The 21053-nt window shown below is 39.3% G+C and overlaps 1 protein-coding gene across 4 annotated transcripts in view; it reads right to left on the bottom strand.

Moving 5' to 3' along the window:
* Window positions 1-21053, bottom strand: part of ANXA6 (annexin A6) — a 66829-nt gene that overhangs the window by 30432 nt on the left and 15344 nt on the right. For all 4 annotated transcript variants that reach the window (XM_089528338.1, XM_089528343.1, XM_089528348.1 and 1 more), the window contains exons 3-14: window positions 15207-15297; window positions 13431-13525; window positions 12242-12355; window positions 11960-12050; window positions 10606-10685; window positions 10454-10510; window positions 8685-8778; window positions 6859-6954; window positions 4746-4804; window positions 3926-4048; window positions 2773-2831; window positions 1088-1166 (exon numbers count right to left, since the gene is read on the bottom strand). In XM_089528338.1, the coding sequence (XP_089384464.1) occupies window positions 1088-1166; window positions 2773-2831; window positions 3926-4048; window positions 4746-4804; window positions 6859-6954; window positions 8685-8778; window positions 10454-10510; window positions 10606-10685; window positions 11960-12050; window positions 12242-12355; window positions 13431-13525; window positions 15207-15297 (1038 nt within the window). The remainder of the gene's footprint in view (window positions 1-1087; window positions 1167-2772; window positions 2832-3925; window positions 4049-4745; window positions 4805-6858; window positions 6955-8684; window positions 8779-10453; window positions 10511-10605; window positions 10686-11959; window positions 12051-12241; window positions 12356-13430; window positions 13526-15206; window positions 15298-21053) is intronic.

The following is a 21053-nucleotide window of genomic DNA, read 5'->3' as shown; positions in this document are numbered from 1 at the left end:
TCTGTTCCCTACTGCAATCTGGGTTAAGAATACATTTGCTTGCTTACATCAACAACAAATAGTTGAAGGTATCACATGAATCATGCCATGTGTGAATTCACTCTCTGAAAGTGATTAGTGGATGTTCAGTATCCTAAATATATTTCAAAGAAAGAAAACTTTATTCATAACTGGATATTATAAATTATTATCTCTTTTTACAACATTCTATAGTTTTATTTATTGTATTGTTTTAATTGCTCTTAGCTACTCTGAGTTGGGTGTAAACACTGCAAAAGCAGGTTATACACTTTTATTTAAAGAAATGAAAAACATAAAATTATGGATTGTTTTCTCTTATAGACTGAAACTCCCTTATCAAAAATGTTTGGAGCCAGAAATGTTTTGGATTTTGTTGTATTTGCATATACATAATAAGGTATCTTGGAGATGTGACCCAAACCTAAGCATGACATTCATTTTATGTTTCATATACAACTTATATACCTAGCTTGAAATTAGTTTTATACCTGATATTTTAATAGTTTTGAACATGAAACAGTTTGTGTACACTGAACCATCAGAAAGCAAAGATATAACTATCTCAGCCACCCATGTGGACAGTTTTGAATTTTGGAATATTTCAGAGTTTGGAATTTTGGATAAGGGAGACTCAATCTGTATACGGTTCCACTAAATGATGTTTGGATCCATAAGCCACACCTCTCCAGCATTACCTGAAACAAATCCTGCACTTGCATGTGGGCATTTAAAATCAAGTCCCCTCACTGGTCTATTTTTCCATCTTACCAGTAAGCATTATTCCATGCTAATGTGCACTGGGAAGCAACCAGTATCTTAAAAGATTAGTTCATAAGCAAATACATGACCAGAAAAAGAAAGAAAAACCCTGTGAAGTCACTACAAAGCCATATGGGTTAAAAAGGCATGTCTCAAAGGTGTTTCATTATAGTAGTGAGTAGCTCATTTGAAACAATAAGGATAGCTAGGAGTCCTAGCAGGAAGGGGTCAGCAGCACGCAGGGTTAAAGCAGCTGTGGGTTCAAGCCAGCAAGGCAGAGACTGGGTAGGGAGGATAGGGTTCTGACCTCTACTTTGGCCACTGCACTAAGTTCCCACATCTGATAGGCCACCTGCGCAGCTTCAGGGAAGAACTCACCTGCGGCACTGAAAGGGGAGGGGATAGGAGGACACAAGGGTGAGGAACTTTGTGGAGACACGGGACCACATGGTAACTCAAGTCTTGTCTAAGTCAGCAGTGCCATTCTTACCACTTCCCTCTCCATTGTCAGTAAATTCAATATCACAAGCCTGCTTCAGGCATAACAAATGTGGGGTGGGTGCGTGGGAGGATAGGCACCCTAGCCCACTCAGTGACTACCTTGAAAGTCATATAGTAAGAATGTAACATTTTCTTTACTTCATTCCCACATCATGAACTAAAAACAACATACATTTTCTCCCAACGGACAAGATTATAAGGAGTTTTTGTACATTTTAAATAATTTTTCACATTTCATGACTACTTCTAGAAAATCTCAAGAAAGTGTTTCTGTACAAGCACATTTTTTTCTACATGTTTTCCGGGTGTGAGGATCAATGTATTTTGCCCAAAATACAAGGTTTCCTTTGTTTTTACATCCCTATTATGTAGGGACAAGCAGTTAGGAAATTGCCATATTTTGACTTCTTCAGACACTCCTTATAAACTTGAATTGGTTGCAAGTGGATGGGGTGCAGCATGTATTCCCATTTCTTTCCATACTTACAAGTTTATCACATCTGAAGATGGCTGTAGTCTTACCATAAAGCAGTCCTATGTTATTAACTGCTTTAATATGGCATGGAGATGCAGAGAACTAAAAAGGTGAACCTGTTCAGTTTCAACACACTGGTGTTGGCTACACCCTCTTAACATGCTAAAATGTAACCATCATCATATTAATTTTTTTTATTTAACGCACACATATATATGTGTGTAACCATCATCTATCTGATCACCACAACGTTTTCAAAATACCATAGTTGTGGCATCATTTCTAGCAATGAATGCACAACAGTATAATATTCTATGTGTCCATGAGCACACTCAATCTTAAAAACCTTTTAAAAATAATAAAACAGTTTGTATGATAAAATTAGAGCTTGGGCAAATTACTTTCTTGGGCTACAGTTCCCAGCACCTCTCAGTCAGTAACTTTTCCATGCTCACACAAAATATGTGTTTAGCTCCTCACACTTTTATTACAGAAGAGAATGATTTGAGAAAGCTGAAGTTATGCATCCCAGACATACAGATTCTCCCAGCCTTACCTACACTGAAAGCAGATCCCTTTGGAGCCCTCCTGCATGATAAAGTATTGGATAGTAAACTTGTCCTAATTTCAGAATACTGCCTTTGGGCACTGTCAGAGGGATGAGTTTTGAAGCTGATTAAAAAGCATTTCTTTTTTAGAATCTTCCAGAAACAAAGTGTGGAAATGAAAATTGCACAAGGCCCTTTGGAACACAATGAGTAAATTCATACTATTTTTAAAAACAGAATCTGAACTTCTTTGCATACAACCTACTGTACTCTTTCTTGGTCAATCGTTAAGTTCCCAGTGCCTTGGCAGGCAAACAGTAAGCAATTGTGGTAAGAAATGTTGCCTTGTTTAACTCTCCAGGATTACAATGTTTTACACACCAAAGGACTGCACTCCACTCATAGTGGCTACTGTACAGTTTACAGATTTGTAAAATCATGCATTTTTTAAACAGAACTAGGGCTTACTCATCATCTCCTCCACATAGCTTTAGTAGTGCTTTTTTGTAATCACCGGATGTATCACTCTGTAAAAAAAGAAAGAAAGAAAATGACAAAAAAGGGGGAGGGGAAAGAGAAATTCAAATTTAGTAGTCAGTTGTTACAGATCAGCCACCAGGAGAAATACTTCTAGATGAGATGTTCATAATTACAGTGATATACATTGTCTGATGCATTACCCATCCTCAAGGCAAGAAAGGGTCAGTGCCCAAAAGCTATAATAGCCCAACATATTGGCCAGCATTGCCACTAGAATGCATATACTGGCCCCAAAATGGAATAATATACCTCACTCCAATAAATCAACAGACCAGCAGTCTCTGTCTGGGTCTCTCAAGATATTTTGACCCACAACCCCCATCACCCCAATTTCCTGGCAATTCTAGCTGGCATTGATGGGAACTGAAAGCTATAACATCCTGAGAAATCCTAAGGGTTTTCAGAATCTAAAAGCTAGGTACATTTCCTAGTGGAAAAGATGCACTGCTCTCTCATGAAAGATCATTTGGTATTTTCAGAAAGTGAAGTTTAACTGCTAGTAAACTTTAACCCAAGCAGCTCTCATAAGGTTAGCCAAGCCTCATGCTTGTCACCAAATGTGAGGCAAGCTGAGAGAAAAAGAAAGAGAAGGTGGAGGTGGGGGGGAGAGAAGTGGAGCAGGCATTTCACTGTAGCTAAATTGGGCACCTTCAAAAGGACCACTTCTATCCTTCAAATCTCTTGGTTACATCCAACATTTACTCTGCTTGCACACCTCTCCCTAAATTTTGCCAATTACATCCTCCAAGGAACAAAATTCCCCATTTAATTACACTCTGCTCTGAGCCTATTCTATACCCATGGGCATAAATAAGCAGGGAGTCACTTTTTAAAAAAATGTTCTCTCCTCCCTCCCACCCCCACTGGCAAAAACAAGCCAGAGATGAAGTTTTGAAGTGGATCATCATGCCACTTTGGAGATCTTTTGGAGACAAATTTTCAAGGGAACCAGAGTGGAGGCTGCAAGGGGGCCATACTGTGCTCGCTCTTGAATTTCAGAGTACAAATAAGAGAAGGTGGTAATGGCAGAAAGAATACTTTTCCTGTCTCTTGCACATCAATACAGTCCCTTAGACATTACCTCAATCATGTGATGTAGAGACTTCTCGTATTTAGTCCGGAATATCTCCCGGATATCCAACATGTCAATCTCACTGCGTGATACCATGATCCGAATCAGCGTGTTGTCCCTTGTCCCCAGGCCCTGCAACAGATCCCCCAAAGAGGGGAGGGAAATCAGGGTTTGCTTGAAGGTGTTACAAGAAAGGAGGAGCAAATACCAGTTGAATATGGAAACTCATGCGAGTATCACCAATACCTAATTTACTCCAAACTGGTTGAAGTTTGCCCATTTGTGTATATCCAACATGTCAATCTCACTGCGTGATACCATGATCCGAATTAGCGTGTTGTCCCTTGTCCCCATTCTGTCTCTGCGTCACTCTACCTTGGCAATCTGTATAAATTTGGGAAACAGTCTCGAAGGTCCTTCTAGTCAACCCAATAAATTGAGCTAATCAAAATTCCCCTAGAGAGATCGTTGGCTACATTAAATACATTTTCTGAATATATTTTTCAAATACAGTTTGTCAGAACTGTTCCCTCGAACAGTGAAATTTTACATACTAAAAAAACCATGAGTGTTTGAAAAGGGAGATCATATATGTATGTGTCTGTGTATGTTATATGTTTCGTGGACTTTACAGCACCTCCCATGACCAGGCAATTTGAACCCATTACTGATACAAGACAAAAAGCAAGCAGATCAGTTAAATGCAATCACATATTTAATAACATACCTGGTTTAGCCCTCAGAATGTATAGCTGCAATTTACAATGATTGCTTAGATGGTCCCTATTCACTTAGTGGAAAAGAAATTCACATGTGGAATGATACTCACCTTCATGGCTTTAAAGAGTCTGTCAGCAAAATATTCTGATGTACTCCTGACATTCTTCACTATGGAGAGAATAAACAGAGAATAAACTAGAGGCTCAGGCTTCTTGATTGCAGGACAGTGACATGTAATTTCTTCCTAAGCCCTGGAGCCCTTGAAAGCCTGCTATGTATCATGACAATAAACAATTCTTTTGAAATACTCAAGAGAACACAAATGGGATCTGCAATAAAATGTTTCAGGATGGTGTGTTGCAACTAAGGATTGTAGCCTGGCAGCCATGCCTTCTTTGAGGATACCCAGTTCCATTTTCCCTCCCAAGTTTTCTCTTTTCCCCTCAATGTACACAGGGTATGTGGCTTGTGAGCATGCCTTGTTCTCCCTGGGCCAAAAGCAGGAAAGGTTGCTTCGTGAGTTTTACTTATATCTCTGTGTGTGTTTTTGTGTCTGTATTGGGAGAAGGATCTTTGGAAATTCTGAGATTCCCATAGCCTTCTGAAACTTCCTTCTTATGTGCAGACAGTGACATTTTGACTACATAAAGATAATCATTAAGAGCCCTTTCACATTATGCAATTATAGCATAAGATTTCACTTTAACTGCCTGGCATCATCATCGGCATCATATTTATTTATTTATTTATTTATTTATTTATTTATTCAGCACCATTAATTACACAGCGCTTTACAACAGAATAAAACATTAATAACTATTTCAATATAAAATACTAAAATACAATACTAAAACACAATAGTAAACTACAATGCAAAAAAGCTACACACACAACAGAAAAAATCCTACAGAATCTTGGGATCTGTAGATTTGTGATGTATTAGAGGTCTCTGGCTGAGAACACTGCAGCTTCTAAGATTCCACAGAAGGGAGTCATGGCAGTTAAAGTGGAAACATAGCACTATAATATAATGGTGTGAAAGGATTCTAAGAGCTTTCTATTAACATATGTGAATCTCTCCCCCATCTTTCCCCTCAGAATTCTAACTCCTTCAAACAAGTACGCACGCACGCACGCACACACACACACACACACTGTTGTGTGGTGTGTTTTAAAGCCACCCACAGCCACCATGTCTACACAGGATACATACAACCTGTATATAAAGTATCATCTTTTGAAGGAGGTTTTGCATACTGGTGGATTGGGCAATGAAGGGGCATCCTGAGAAACCTGCTTTCTATGGGGATAGAAGGGATCCATGCAGGCCCTTCAAGAGCTTCAATGTACCACATTATGGTCATCATTCCTTCAGTGAGTTTTGCACATAAAATTCCACCCTATGCTTGCCCATATATTTTTCATTCGTCGTAGAGACTGGTGTCCCCTTCTTTCTTCAACAACAACCAAAGCCCTGCCAGGATTTACAATATCTCTGATATACGGGAAATGGTTCTTGGGGGACAGCCACCCCAAGAACCATTCCAATGCTGGTGGAGGTAACTGGATGACCCCAGCAGATCTTGGCAGAAGATGTCCTCAACCTGTTTCTTGCTATAGGAACATAGGCAAAAACTTTTCCAGTCCTCCCCACTCCATGCACCAGCTAACAAATCCTCATGGGAGGGTACTATGGTGAATCCTGGGGTAGCCATTGCAGAGTCTCATAAGCAGAACTCCTATGCTATATGTGACAATGTAGGATCTTGCCTGTAACATTGTTACCCTCTATCCATTAAAAAGTATAAAAGCTTTTAAAGTTATTCCTGACGCCTCCAGTTTACCTTTAATCATGACTAGTTTGATGCATGTTATAACAAGTCATGGCTACTCACTGTTCTTGCATTTTAGTTTAAAGAAAGAAATGCCAGTCATGTTTCAGCAGCCAGGTGGTAGTGATAGTTATCAGTTGTAGCCCCAACTAGGTTCTTCTAGGAGCTTGGGTAGAAAGCTTGAGTAGAGAGAGCAAACATCCCAGTATAATGTCCCCTGTTACTGTTTATTTATGAGCTGTGCAATGTGAGCAAACCAACATGCTGCTCAGAAAGTGTAACATTTAGGGCTTAATATATCTTAAATGTAAAGTAACACTTCCAGGGCCTGGGCTCCTTATTGGTGCTGTGTCACTTTCAGGGTCATATGCACTAAATCATAACTCTCACCTACAGCTAGCATCAGTTTCTCAAGGTCCCCAGACAGCTCTCCCCGGATGCTTGCCTCAATGGGTTTGCCTGCTATCTTCAGGTATTCATCAAAGACTGAGAAGAAAGCACAACAGAAGAACAATTCAACATATAAATGCCTTTGAATCATTATAGCCCCGAAAGCATGCTGCTTTCTACCCCAAGCAACAAATGATTGATGCTAATCTATTTAATTAGCACAAAGCAATTTGAAGGGAATGTTCAATCCTTCTGTAGTACTGTATTTTATATAAAGAACCCCTAAAGGAACTGAGAGAGCCAATATGTTGTAGTGGTTTGAGCATTGCCTACAACTCTGGAGGCCAGGTTCAGTTCCCTGCTTGGCTATGGAAACTCACTGAGTGCAGGGTGACCAGAAGTGATAACCATAAAGGAGGACAAGTCACCACAAAATGTAGGACGTTCAAGAAAAAGTAGGACTTCACAAAATAAAAACAAAAAATGTCAATATCCATATAAATTCATGTTCGCCATGCTTGAATTGGACAACATTTTGAAATTCCTTCTGGACAGAAGGCTAAAATGTAGAACATGTCCTGGAAAAGGAGGACATCTGGTCATCCTCACTGGGTTGGTCATCCTCACTGTTGCTCCTTGACATTAATTCTCTCCATAAAAAGGCCTTGTTTGTAGCTTTGTTTGTCTTCACTCACTGCTGAAATTCAGACTAAGATCTGCAGTGCAGGAACTAATTTTATTTGTTATTCTATGAAACACTACCAGTATTAACAGCACTACAGCATTGTTAATGTATTATATTATGAGAATTAGCAGAGCATAGTGGTTTAAGTGCTGGATTAGAATTCTGGGAGATCAAGGTTGAAATCCCTACTCAGCCATGGAAACCCACTGTGTGCCTTGGGCAAGTCACTCTCTCGGGCTCAGAGGATGGCAAGGGCAAACCCCTTCCGAACAAATCTTGCCATGAAAACCACACAATATGGTCACTTTAGGGTCATTCTAAGTCAGAAACTACATGCAACACACAACAAAAATTATTAACAATAATTTGGAACTCCATTAACACCATACTCTTCATTTAAAGTTAGTAAGCATAAACAGACTTCTCAAATACTTTCTGACAAGCAGCAAGGATAGTTATCAATCACAGAGCATATGGGTCTCCTTTTTACAGGGTGAAGTGAAATGAACCAGCAAAAAATCATAAACTGAATGTGGAACAGAGACAAAAAATCCAATTTCCCATTCTATGCTCTTTGAGACAAAGTTGCAATGTCTATACTTTGTAGAAAAAGAAGAAAAATATAGTACAAAATCACAGGTAGGATTTTCACCCAACAGAGGAGTACAGTGGTACCCCGGGATACGAATTGACCGCGTTACGAAATTTCCGGGTTACGAAAAAGTTAGATTTAAAAAAACTGTTCCGGGTTACGAAAGATTTTTCGGGTTACGAAATTAATTTCGGCGCGAAATTTAAATCGGAAGCGCGGCTAGCGGCTTTCCAGCGCCTTTTCGGGTTGCGAAATGTATCGGGTTACGAACGGCGCCGCGGAACGAATTAATTTCGTAACCCGAGGTAGCACTGTATTCTCAGAACCTATGTGGCATGGTGACCAGGTTCCAGAGAACAGCACATTAATCTCTGTTGTACAAGGTCTTAACACTGTGAAGCCTGCCACTAGATGGCATGTACTTTTCCTGTGCATCATCAAAGCCTTATCAGTAATCATTCCAGAAAGAAACATAAAGCTTTTCTAACAGGAAGCTCAACTTGCAGTTTGAGAACCATATAATCTCTTTGAATGCAAACTCAAACTCACCCAGCCGAAGATGCTGTTTGCTTCGATTTCCAAGAATGTAGATGAACTGGGCCTCATCTGTGCCCCATTTCAGCTCCCCAGCTTCCAACAGGTCCTTTTGGAAAGAATACAGAGAGAGAGAGAGCTTAAAAGCTAAAGTGTGAGAGGGTATCAGGAGTGCCATGCCAGGGAGAGGGAGAAGAGACCAGGAGAGATGCTGAACCAGCTTACCCTATAGTCACCAACTGGTCCCCTAACAACCTACATAAAGCTTGTTGGTCTATCTGAGTGCTGAAGGAACTTAAGTTTATTGTTCAGCACTGAAGCAAATATACTGTTTTACTTGGATCTTTTGGCTTGGCACCTCATGGAGGGTTGATGGAGTCAAAGGCCTATGATGTGCTGCTCCCCATTCGGGGAGAAAGGGCAGGGGAGGGGGAGCCACATAGCAAATGACAGAAAGAATCAACTACTAAGACAAAATGTCCTTCTGCAGAAATTTGTTTTAGAACAAATTCATACAACTCAACCTATATTAATGAGTATGCAAAACAAATAAACAAAATGCATCAGACTGATATAATGAGCATTTGAGGAAGTAGACTGAAGTCTACGAAAGCTCATGCTGTCAACTTTTTTCTTTCAGTTAGTCTCAAAGGTGCTACAAGTTCTCTCTATATACTGATTCTACAGACTAACATAGCTATATATTTGAATTCTCCCAGTAATAACAGTATTTTATCCCTGGGTCTTACTGTTATTAGAACTATTCAGTCTCATAACTAGAGCTTATTCAGTCTTATAAGACTCAGTATGTAACCACAATTCAAGCCTATTCTGAACTGTTGAAGACTTCAGAAACATATTCAAGAAATCACAGTCTTAATTCTTCTCTCCCAAGCCAGCATGGTCTGGTTTTTATCAGATATATAGGAAATGCCATTCTGTGGCTCACGTTGTTAGAGATATTTGTCTGTGCATGTACGTTAACTACCTTCCCAAATTAATTGCCATAAAATTATTTATTTTGAAACAGGCCCTCCACAAATACCTCACACATACTGATCACAATGTGTTGCAATAAAAGAAATTTAAAAGGCTACAGAATCATGTAAACAAAAGCAACATTGTTTCAGGATTTGCAGTTTAATAGTTTAAATTCAATTGCAGCTTGGCTTCCTACTTTATTTCAGATTCACAAACAGTAAATCACTATGCACAGCGGAAGAGAAACCAATTAAAGTGTGATGAACCAAATGTTCCTTCTGTCATTTCCTACTATCTGAAATTATATCTAAACAAGTTTATCCCAGACCCCAATAATACATTTCTAGAGACTCCAGTTTGCATTTCTGTGCTTGTTTCAGCCTCTCAGAAATCACCTGGAGAAGGCCAGCTCAAATCCGTCCCACCAGGCTGGTCAAGACTGTATTCTTTTCCCCAAGGCTAGAAGTACAGACTTGCTCATTTCTGACATTAGGCAATGAATGGAGTTCTCCAGCTGACATAGAGAAGCATGAAAACCTTGAGCACATACATCAGAAGCAGAAATGTGTCAGAGGGAAATCATGCAAACTTGCCCTTTTTTAATAATAGGGGATATTTTCCTAGGAGATTTGTTAAGGTGTCTATACTGCTGGTGCATAGGTTGTGAAGAAACCTGACCAGAACTTGCAAGCTTCACCTTGACAAGACAGTGGCCAAACTCCCAACTCCAGCCACTTTCCCTAATTCATGGTACTTTCTGACTCATCATTGGTAGACCAAAGTACCATGTCCATTGTACCTACCTTGGCATCTTGTTCCACTAACTCTTCACTCACAACATCATCTTCTTCTCGGGTGGCCTGCAGTAATGGCAATAAATTAGTCTTGTTCAGCATAACAACAACAACAACAACAAAAAGGGGGGGACCTGAAGGGAAGCACAGAGATATCATACCTGAAGAAGAACAATGATCATCTTTTTGAAGTGTCCTGAAGTGTCAGCAATAACATCTTCCTCCAGGTTCCTTTCATATGCTGCGGAAGAAGGAAAAGAGACAGGGGAAGTATCACTTATGGTACCATTTTGGAGGCTAACTTAGGCTCATTGGAGATCTTTTTTAATAACAGGAAGTGAGCATTAATCAATTCCTGTTCAATTCTAATTACAAAAAGGAAAAAAAAGACCTCTCCTGGGCCTAAATTAGCCTAGGGCAGGGCCAAAAATGCCTCCATGGGCCACATTTTGCCCACCCCTGCTCTAGAAGGCAGGACCCAACCAAATGGATCCAAGGCCTGAAAGAGAAAACGCATGCACCCAAAGTAGCCAGAAGCTGCATGGAGAGTGCACCTGGCTGGAAAAAAACAGCCACAATGGAGCAGGGAAAGTGTACTCTTTGCCGCCATCCCGTTTGGGATCACATCAGCGGCCCAAATTGGGACTGGATCATGCAGTTGCTACAATCCTGTGCCGGTCGGTGGGTGACTGGGGCTGGAGCCGGTCTGCATGACCCCCAAGTTTTTAAAAAATAAGATATTCTAAGGAAACTTTACAGAAAAATGTCCCTACAGTAAGAGCTGTTCAACAGTAGAGCAGGTTACTTTGGAAGCTAGTGAACTCTCCTTCACTGCGATGTTTTAAACAAGGGTTGGACATTTGCCTGTGAGCAATTCTTTAACAATGGATCCCTGCACTGGTATTGGACTAGATGATCTTTGGTGTCTTTTCTAACTCTATAATTCTATGATTAAACTGTACAAGTAGATTCAGGGACTAAGTAAAAATTTGCTCATTATCATTCAGAAAACTGAGCATAAAAGTTTATAGAGCTTTCATAGAATTTATATATTTTTGCATGTCTTTAACATGTTTGATTTTTTAAAACTTTTTTTGTAAAAAAAAACCTTTAGAATTTTGATTGAAGGGCAGGGTATAAATCCTTTTATTAAAATAAACAGGGCTGACATTATAATCTGGAAAGAATCTAAGATCCCCTATATTTGAGAATAGTTCTATTCATTTTTGTTCAAGAGAAAGCCCTGCTGGTCTTAGTAGAATTAGATTAACTGTTTATATCAGTGAGGAGAAACCCTTGCTATTCCAGTTTCTGGGCTGAAAACATCCATCAACCCAAGCCAGCAGGGCTGAATGGTAAGGAATTATGGGAGCTGATGTCCAAAACATCAGGAGAGTCAAAGGCTCCTTATGTTTGGGGATACAGAACTGCCATTTTTAACATGCATCTCTCAGTAGTAGCTAGAACCAGCTCAAGGCTCAAGGAAAGGACAAATCCCCTGCCCTCTGTAATCACCATCTTTGTAGGCTTCCACCAGAGCACGAATCTGTTGATTGGTCCGTGATGCTAGGATCTCAATCAGGCACTTCTCATCAGTCCCAATGCCCTATGAGTAAGGAAAGTAAATATGAAATGAAGCACTACGAAATCTAAGAAAATGAGATAAGGGACCCCTTATCTGCTGTTTCTGCAGATGTTCATGGGATGAGCTAAGAGTTCTCAGAATGGTGGAAATAGTAAATTGAATGCTGGTGCTGTCAGGTGTTTCTGAAACAATGACAAACAACAGCCTTTTACCTTTAGAGCATCTTTGATTTCCTTGGCATCAAAGTATTCCAAAGGCCTCATCAGACCCACAATCAGTCGTTCAAATTTCCCAGTCAGTTCATACTTCAGGTCTGCAATCAGGTCCTAATAAAATGGCAGGTGAAGATGGAAGAGAAGATGTAATACTACTTTCTTGGATCACTTTGTGAGGTCACTCATGGTGAAATTCATAAGAACTTTGAACCAGCAGAGTTCCCACCAACTTAACTGACTTCCCTACAAGCACTCACCCCTGGTCACCTGGAACTCAGATCTGTGGAGGACTGAGAAATATATCCTTCTTGAGATGTATCCACATGGCAGGATTAAAGCAATTTCATACCACTTCCATTGCCATGACTCTATCCTACAGAATACTGAGATTTGTAGTTTGGCGAGGTATTCAGCCTGCTCTGTCAAAGTGATCTAGTGCCTCACCGGGACAGAATCATGGTAGTTAAAATGGTGTGAAACTGCTTTGATTCCGCAGTGTGGATACACTCTCAGTTACTGTTGATCAATGTTATTGATCAAGGTTACATTGTACTGTACAACCTGTTGTAACTATAACAGGTATCTGAACACTAATATATCTTAGGAATGGATGAAACATTCCAAGTCCCATATGCATGATGTACAGGAAAATTAAATTCATGTGTGCCACTCTTATCCTGCCACTTACGTCTATGTTTAGTAAGAAGGATTCAGGATATCAAGAGGAATAGAACCTGCAGTTCTTAACTCACTAAACAGAGATAGAACTATTGGGTTTAGAGATGGAATTGCAGGAGTGGCCAGTGGTTTCTGAGCCCAGTGGGTGGTAAATCATCTCCAAGTTTTAGACTAAAATTTAGACTATATTTCTCTGCCATTTTGGAGCCTGGGGTTCAGTACCTTAGATATCTCCTTCAAAATTTAGACTAAAACCATTAGTGCAAGGACTTCAGAGCTACCAGCCACCCCTGCCTAGCATATGTCTTTCATGCCACATTCTACTGCTTGCTTCCTTTGAACGCAGAGATTTTAGAATATATGTATCTCACCCAACCTGTTCCTAGTATCTCTTCACCCCAATAATTCCCCCACCCAAAAGGCACTCTTGTGCATTTTACAGTTGAAGATCAATTTGCCTGTGGTAATCTACTTGCACCACAAAGCAATGGAACAGTTCTATCTTTACCTTTCCATAGAGGGCCTTGTATGCATGACAGATCTCAATTCTTTGTTTGTTGCTTCTGGATGTTAAGAGATCAATTATGGTATCTTTGTCACTGCCTGAAGGGGAGAAAGTTGTGTTTAATGCTCATAATAGGATCTGTTTTCAAACACTTGTATTAAATTTCTATTTCAGATGCTAAATGAAATTAACAGGAACACGATTTAATCCCAAAGTGAGTTCCAAAGAAGAATGAGCTACCTAGTCCTGTCACCGGGGGGGGGGGGGGGGGGGGGAATGATAGTAAGAGGAAGTATCTCACTGTAGAGTGGGATCAGATTTTCTTGTCTCTTACTGTCACAAGTGGAATCAGAAAACCTATTTTTCCAGTTCTGGAGAGTAGTTTAATGGCCCAGCACTTTCCCCTGGAACCCTTTCACACTATTACAGTGCAATTATTCCACTTTCACCACCATGGTTCCATCCTATAGGAAGGGAAGAGGAACACACAGACAGAGGACTCCACTAGTGCCTCTGACTAAACTACAAACCCCAGGATTCTATAGGATGTTGATATGACAGTTGAGTGGAATCATTGTCCTGTAACTGTGTAGTGTGAAAAGGCCCCGGGTCATTTTACATCACCCGCAAAAAAGAAATCACCTGAAGTTCTTGTCTGGTCTGTTGAGAATTTTAAAACAAAACAAAACTAAAAGAAAATATTTATTGTAAAAACCAACATAATCACAAGTGTTTGCAGCAAACTAACAACAAAAAACAATCACTACAAGAAGAGCCTATGTCTTCTCAAAAGAACTGGTCTTTTTTTTACCAGACGCAAATGGGAAATTGCTGCCGATTCAATTCAGAGCCCAAGAAGGGATGGGTTAATGTGTAGGGGGTGCATCGTGCCCTTTGCTCTCTCCCTGCCAGCCAAGCACCATTGTTTTTCTCTCTCTGAACTAAAAGCAGCTCCAGAAATGAAGTGGATTCAAATTCCCCATGCTTTGGAAAGTGGTCTCTTTAAAGAGCAGTCCAGCTTTTTCCCTCTTCTGCCAGTGTCCCCTTATCTGCACTGATGGCTGATTCCCAGAGCTCACCAAAGCCCGAGAGGGGGTTCTCCTTGGAACATCATTTGATGGTGTACTTTTTTTTTGTTAAAAATTTTTTGACAGCTCATGCACATCTTTGCTATTGGATGGCCACAGTACACAATAGTTTAAACACTTGCACCACCAATATGACAAAGGTGGCTATCATTTGATTGGCAGTTAAAAACCTGAGGACGACTGAAATGTCAGCTCAATTTTAAACTGATATAAATGGTAATGTGAACATCAACAGGGTTAAATTGCCACCGACAGCTTTGATCGTGGCAAATGCAGTGTGAACTTCAATTCAATATTGCATCGATCATGCAGTCTGACTCTTTTCAGCTCAAAAACATAGTATTCATTGACAGTCTCCCATTCAAGTACAGTAAATTCCTACTATACGTTAATCAAAGGCATGACAATAACTTCAGGAACCCAACCCAAATCCAGTTAGAAGCAAATACATTCGTTGAAAAGAGCCAGTCTCTACAACCTACCCTTTCCTCCCACTATTCTTGTCTCCTTTGTTCTGGTACAGAAAGAAAGGTAATTAACCAGGACTGCAGCAATGAGATCCTTCTATGCAGAATAGCAATAATCCTTTCTTTGTTTTTTTCATAAACAACAGCTGGAAAAATGTAAATAGCCAGAATCATGTTAATGATGCAACATGTTTCAGCCCATGTCCAGAGGAGGCAACACATACCAAATCCCTTCATTGCATTATACAATGCCTCAGCATCTTGGTTGGCATCAAAGTTTGGAAAATCCTTCACCGAACCCCTGTATCTTCCAGCCTAAAAACAAAGAAAATGGGAGAGATATATTAGGCTGCTATCTTCCATCGAGTCCATCAAGGTGATGAAGGTATGCAGAGGGGCATTCTCTGTAGTTACACCATACTAATGTAATTCCTTCTCCTAAGGGATTTCAGCACCATCAACCATTATACAAGTTTAAGCTGCATTGCCACATCAGTCAGTTTTTGTGAAAACAGTATAGATTTATAGATTTATTGGAAAGGTAAAAACAGTCTTTAGATGCAACAGCCTGACCTAGGCTGGCATTTTGGAACTGTGCTATTTCCTTCCAGATCTTGAATCTTTGAATCTGGATTAGATCTGGGTGACATCTATTTTCATATTCTCTTTTTACTAATTGGAAGAAAGACAGATATAGAGACTGGCTCAATGTCATGCCTAAAGTTGCAATTCAAGTCACTGGCAGGAGTACTGCCATAGACATTCTATCAGGTGGAACTGAAAGCAAAGATCACTGAGCTGCTCTCTCACCAGCTGCCAAGACCATCAATACCACACAACCCATCCTCAACTCTAAAATGTAGAGCAGCTCAGTAAAGACAGAACAATTTGTTTCAGGAATGAACATCTTGTTTGCAGTGTTGAGAGAAATGGATTTGAATCAAACACATAAGATTTAATAAGAGTTGGAAACACATGAATAGAGTAGAAATCAGGTAAGACAATATAATCGTATGCTATAATTATATATATATATATATATATATATATATATATATATAAAAATAAAAATATGGAACCACATATATACATGTATACTATTATAATCAATATATCTATTTTAAAAGGATTTAGATAAGGTCAGCTGAGGTCCTTTAACTGAAAGGGAATTTTATAAAAATATATAAGTTAGTAAAAGAAAGAGTTTTTAGATAAGCTTTTTATAACACTGTTATTTATTAAATATTAAATATATTGTTTTATAAGAATAAAGGGGGGTTATATCTTTGATAATAAATAAGATACACTTATAATATGCTGGACTTAGTTATTTTAAACAGTATTTTTTGTCTTTGTTAAAATTATCAAAATGGCTAAGTGTTCTGTTTAAATAAATAAATAAATAATGAAGTAGACTTGCATTAAAATAGCAATTAAACTAGACAAAAGACGCATCAAAGACTGCACCTGGAAGTCTAGGACAACTTTGCAAAGAAGGAGGCAAAACAGTTTTTGGAGCCAACTGATAAGAGAGCTCCATCCTCATTAAATGTCAAGAACACTATTTTTTTGGTTGGGTTACTAAAAGTCAAGAGATATCCCCTTTTGCGCATGCCTAATGGGGGTTATGAATATTAGAACACACCTATGAATCTATAATGACTAATTTAAATGATCATGAGATGTATGATGAGATATGTTATGGGTGGAGTTTTTACATACATGAAAAGGTAGTCTTAAAATTGATCACATGTCTAGATCTGGCCAATAAAAAAATGAGACAGAAATATTGTAACAGAAAATGTCTTATAAATACTGGGTAAAACCTCAGAGGGTGTGCCTACTTGCCTGAGACACCACTTCTTGCAAGACTGTAATTAATAAATTGGAAATTGCTGCTTCACTTGTTTTGTCCTGATTAATTTGATTTGGTACTTTGGTACTTAGAAAAAAAATCTGTATCTCACAGGTGTCATCCAACCATACATAATCTCTCACTGCTATCCCACTAGATCTCTTTTAGGGAACCTTTCACATTACACAATTATTGTGCTACAATTCTATGCAATGGTTGCGTTCTACAGAATCCTGGGATTTGCAGTTTAAGGAGGGGCCTTTAGAATCCTCAGCCAGAGAACTCCTCTGGTGCCTCTGACCAAACTACAAGCCCTAGGATTCATAGGATGTTGCTATGGCAATTTGAGAGGAATCACATTGTGTAGTGTGAAGAATAATTTCTACAGCATTATTAAGGGCTAAGTACACACAATTACTTTCCTTGCCACATCACCAGCTGTGACCGAAATGGAACAAAGTGGGGGCATGAACTCTGTTGCCTAAAAAATTATAGGTGTTGAACATTTAGTCCTCTATGTGTTTGGAACATCAACTCCCAGAAAGCCCCTAGCCATAGCAGACAATAAAATTATGGGACCTGTAGCCCCAGAATAGTTGTGTTCCTCTCCTGAAGAATACAGCTGAGGCTTCCACAACTGCAGTGGTTCTTTCACAAACAGCATTCATAGGAATTGCAGCCCTCCATGCAACTCTATGTCATGCTTCATTTTCTGTACAAGCATGTACAAGATGACTGGACAGTATGTGACCTAATGGTAGTTATATATAGCGCTATATAAATAAAGCTTGATGATGATGATGATGGTTGGTGCCCTCCCCCCATTTCAGTGGGGCTGTGAATCTACTCTGGGTTTTAATATGAACTTTAAATCGGCTATCCACACTGCTGAATCAATTCACTACTGCAATGACATAAGAGCCACTGCTGGTACAAACTGGCCATAGGGAAAGCGTAGCTATGATTTATTTATTTTTTTGAAACCTCAGGGATCTGAACATGTTAATTTGACAGGCCCTTCTTGAAATCTCCCATGTATAATTAACATTCATTCCCTTTTCTCTTTGCCCTTCCCCCAAATCTATGAGTCATCCTGGCTTCCTGACAGAGGACCAGAGCCCTTGAAGTTATAAATAGAGGAGCCAGCCTGCCTAGGATGGCTGCCTTAATTCATACTTCCAAGTTGCCTCATAGTGCCAGTGCCCTGCCTTCACATCCTTTCCTCCTGAAGTACATCCACACAAGGAACCCAGCCTCTGACACACAACTCCCTCTCCTTCCACATTACTTTCTGCACTCAGTTCACTGCCATTTCCTCCATTTACAACATTTTCTGTACTGACATTCAAGTGAGTTCTGATGAGTCACTTTACAAGTATCCAGTCCCCTCTTTCCAGAGAAGGGTAGTAGAATGCTCTCATATAACAAGATGTGAGAACACTGGATGTCATTTCCCCAACATCTTCCACATATGTGTTCTACTGCTCCAGCAAAGGGCAAATGGGGACAATCTTTTCCTAAGCAAAATACACCTTGAGAACTGTAACTATGTAAAAATCACAGGTAACTAAGAAGAGCATCGTCCACACAAAGCCCAGAGTTTCAGGGGGCACATATTTTAAAAAATCTGTGCAAAGTGAATGTGCCATGAAATATGAGTGCAGCAGTATGTAACTGGCAGAATCAGATCTCTTAAACTGGAAACCTGAAGTTTGCTGTCCCTGGTTCAAATGCAAGGCATAATCTTTGGTATCACATTGATTCTTTCCATCATACCCACTTTCTAGACCAGCTACCAGAAGTGAAGTCCACTTCATTTATACCCTCACTTCCCCACTTCTAACATGAGTTGCTTCCACATCAAAAACAGCATAATCCCTTTGTGTAAATCTTACATGTTCAGCTGTTTACATGAGAACTGTATGACTTCTTGCATAAAGTGACTTCTGGAGATGGACACTCAAATAAAAGGACATACAATTCTTTAAGGTACCTCATCATATTTTTATACCAATGAAAGTGGTACTTGCTACTCATATCACATTAACCAAAGTAAAAAGTTAACCTAGGTGGCAAATGAAGATGTACTATCTGAATGCTCCTCAAAATAAAATGCTTCCTACACAGGAAAGTCTAGCACAGGGATGAGGAACTTTTGGCTCACCAAATAATATTGACTTCAGCTCCTAGAAGCTCAGACCAGAACTGAAAATGGTAAGGAAATATAGGAACTATAACCCAAAAATCTAGAGGGGTAATGTTTCCCTATTTAGTGTGTTAGAGAGAAGCTTTTATATTTTCCCAAGAACATTAAGCAAAACAAAAAAGCCTCACAAAACAATCTCAGAGGTGGAAATGTTTTGGACTATGACTCTTACAATTGCCTGCCATTGGTCATGATAGCTGGGGCTTCTGGGAGCTGAAGTCCAAACCATCCAGAGAGACAATGGTTCCCCACCATCCCTGCTCTAAATTAAAGCAAGACATTAAACCACAATTGCACAGGATTGTAACTCTCATCATAAATGCTTTCGTAAACATCATCCAGCAGTGTTTGTGTTATGTGCATGCAACACTTCTCACTGCTGCAGATACTTAGGGTGGGGGTGGAACAAGATGGCCATCTCTCAGGGATGCTTTGATTTGGGTTTCCTGCATGGCAGGGGGGTTAGACTGGATGGCCCTTGCGGTCTCTTCCAACTCTATTATTCTATTATTCGATGATTCTAAGAGGCGCTCTCACAGTTTTGCTGTGGAGGATATCTCTATTAACAGGTATACTTCTACTTCAAGGACAGAGGTGTGGTAAAAAATGTGCATCATCAACACATTGTTTACACTATGAATTGGCTGTCTAGGAAACCACTGGAACAAATAAATCCTCATGAAACAGAATCTGCATGACTTCATCAGCCATTTTCATGTCTTGAGAGCTTTGGTATTACACCTTCACGCACTTTTAGACTCCCCAAGTGCACGTGTGTTTTTGCACAGAGGATTTGGAAATTTGTCAGATGACAAATGCTGATTCTACAGCTTGAATACAGAATGCCCTCTTTGTCATTTGTTTTCATATCACCTGCCACAGAGACAGTCTGTATTGAGTTCTTAGCAATGATCAATCTAGTGCTGACAGATTCCCTTTTTCTTTGGACCTGAAGTTAGCTCTTTTATTTAACTTGCAAGTTTAGCATCCAGTTCTATTTGTCTGTATTCTAACTCCACTTACATGGAGTTGCTGAGAAATAGCAATGAAATTTAATAACACATATCCACAATACAATTCTCCACTTCCAATTAGAAGACCATGCAAAGTGGGAAGGGAAAAAAAATCTGCAAGACATTTATTTTGAAGAGCAATATGGGAAAAGACATATTTAATGAACAAACTATAGTTTCAGTGTATTGCTTGTGATAAAAGGACACTGGAGATGCTATATATCCTCAGGAAGTCATTTTATATTTCAAATTTCAACTCTAGCTCATTTCAAGCATCTGTTTCCAAGGATATATGCAACAATGCTGTATTTCCATTGCTAAGCACCAAGATCGCAAAATTAAAAAACGATACAAACATGTATGACTTAAATATTTTTTTTTAAACAAGTGCTAGCATCTTCCGATCTCTCATTTACAGAGGAGCAGGTGTAAAATAGATAGTTACCTACAGTATTGTAATATACTAATGTATTACTTGTCTGACACACCATCATATGAACTGGCTGGCAGACCCTAATATGGGTTGGGTCTCCCTTATCCAAAATGCTTGGGACCAGAAGTATTTTGGATTTCAAATTTTGGGATAGTCACATCTACATAAAAAGATATCTTGGATTGGAACCCAAGTCTAAACATGATATTTATGTTTTGCATATAGCTTATACACATAGTTTGAAGGTAATTTTACTCATAATATTTTGAAAATAATTTTGTGCACAAAACAAAGTGTGTGTACACTGAACCGTAAGAAAGTAAAAGTGTTACAATCTCAGCCATCCATGTGGACAATTTTGCAGAATTTTGTATTTCAGAATTCCTGATAAGGGATACTCAACCTATAATGCACAGCAGAACAAAAGGAGTTTAATATTCATCTGCTAACCATTTGATCTCCACAGTCGATAATTACAGTTTACATTTTATGCTTGTTAAACTGTTATCATAGATAGGGGCTGCTGTAGGTCAGTGCTGACTGCACACCCTTCATGGCAGATTT

This window comes from Sceloporus occidentalis, unplaced genomic scaffold, assembly GCF_023333645.1.
Source record: "Sceloporus occidentalis isolate IW3139 unplaced genomic scaffold, rSceOcc1.0.p SCAF_1, whole genome shotgun sequence".
In the NCBI taxonomy this organism is placed as follows: Eukaryota; Metazoa; Chordata; class Lepidosauria; order Squamata; family Phrynosomatidae; genus Sceloporus; species Sceloporus occidentalis.
Note: the sequence above shows the minus strand (reverse complement) of the source record. Positions and strands in the feature narration are given on the sequence as shown.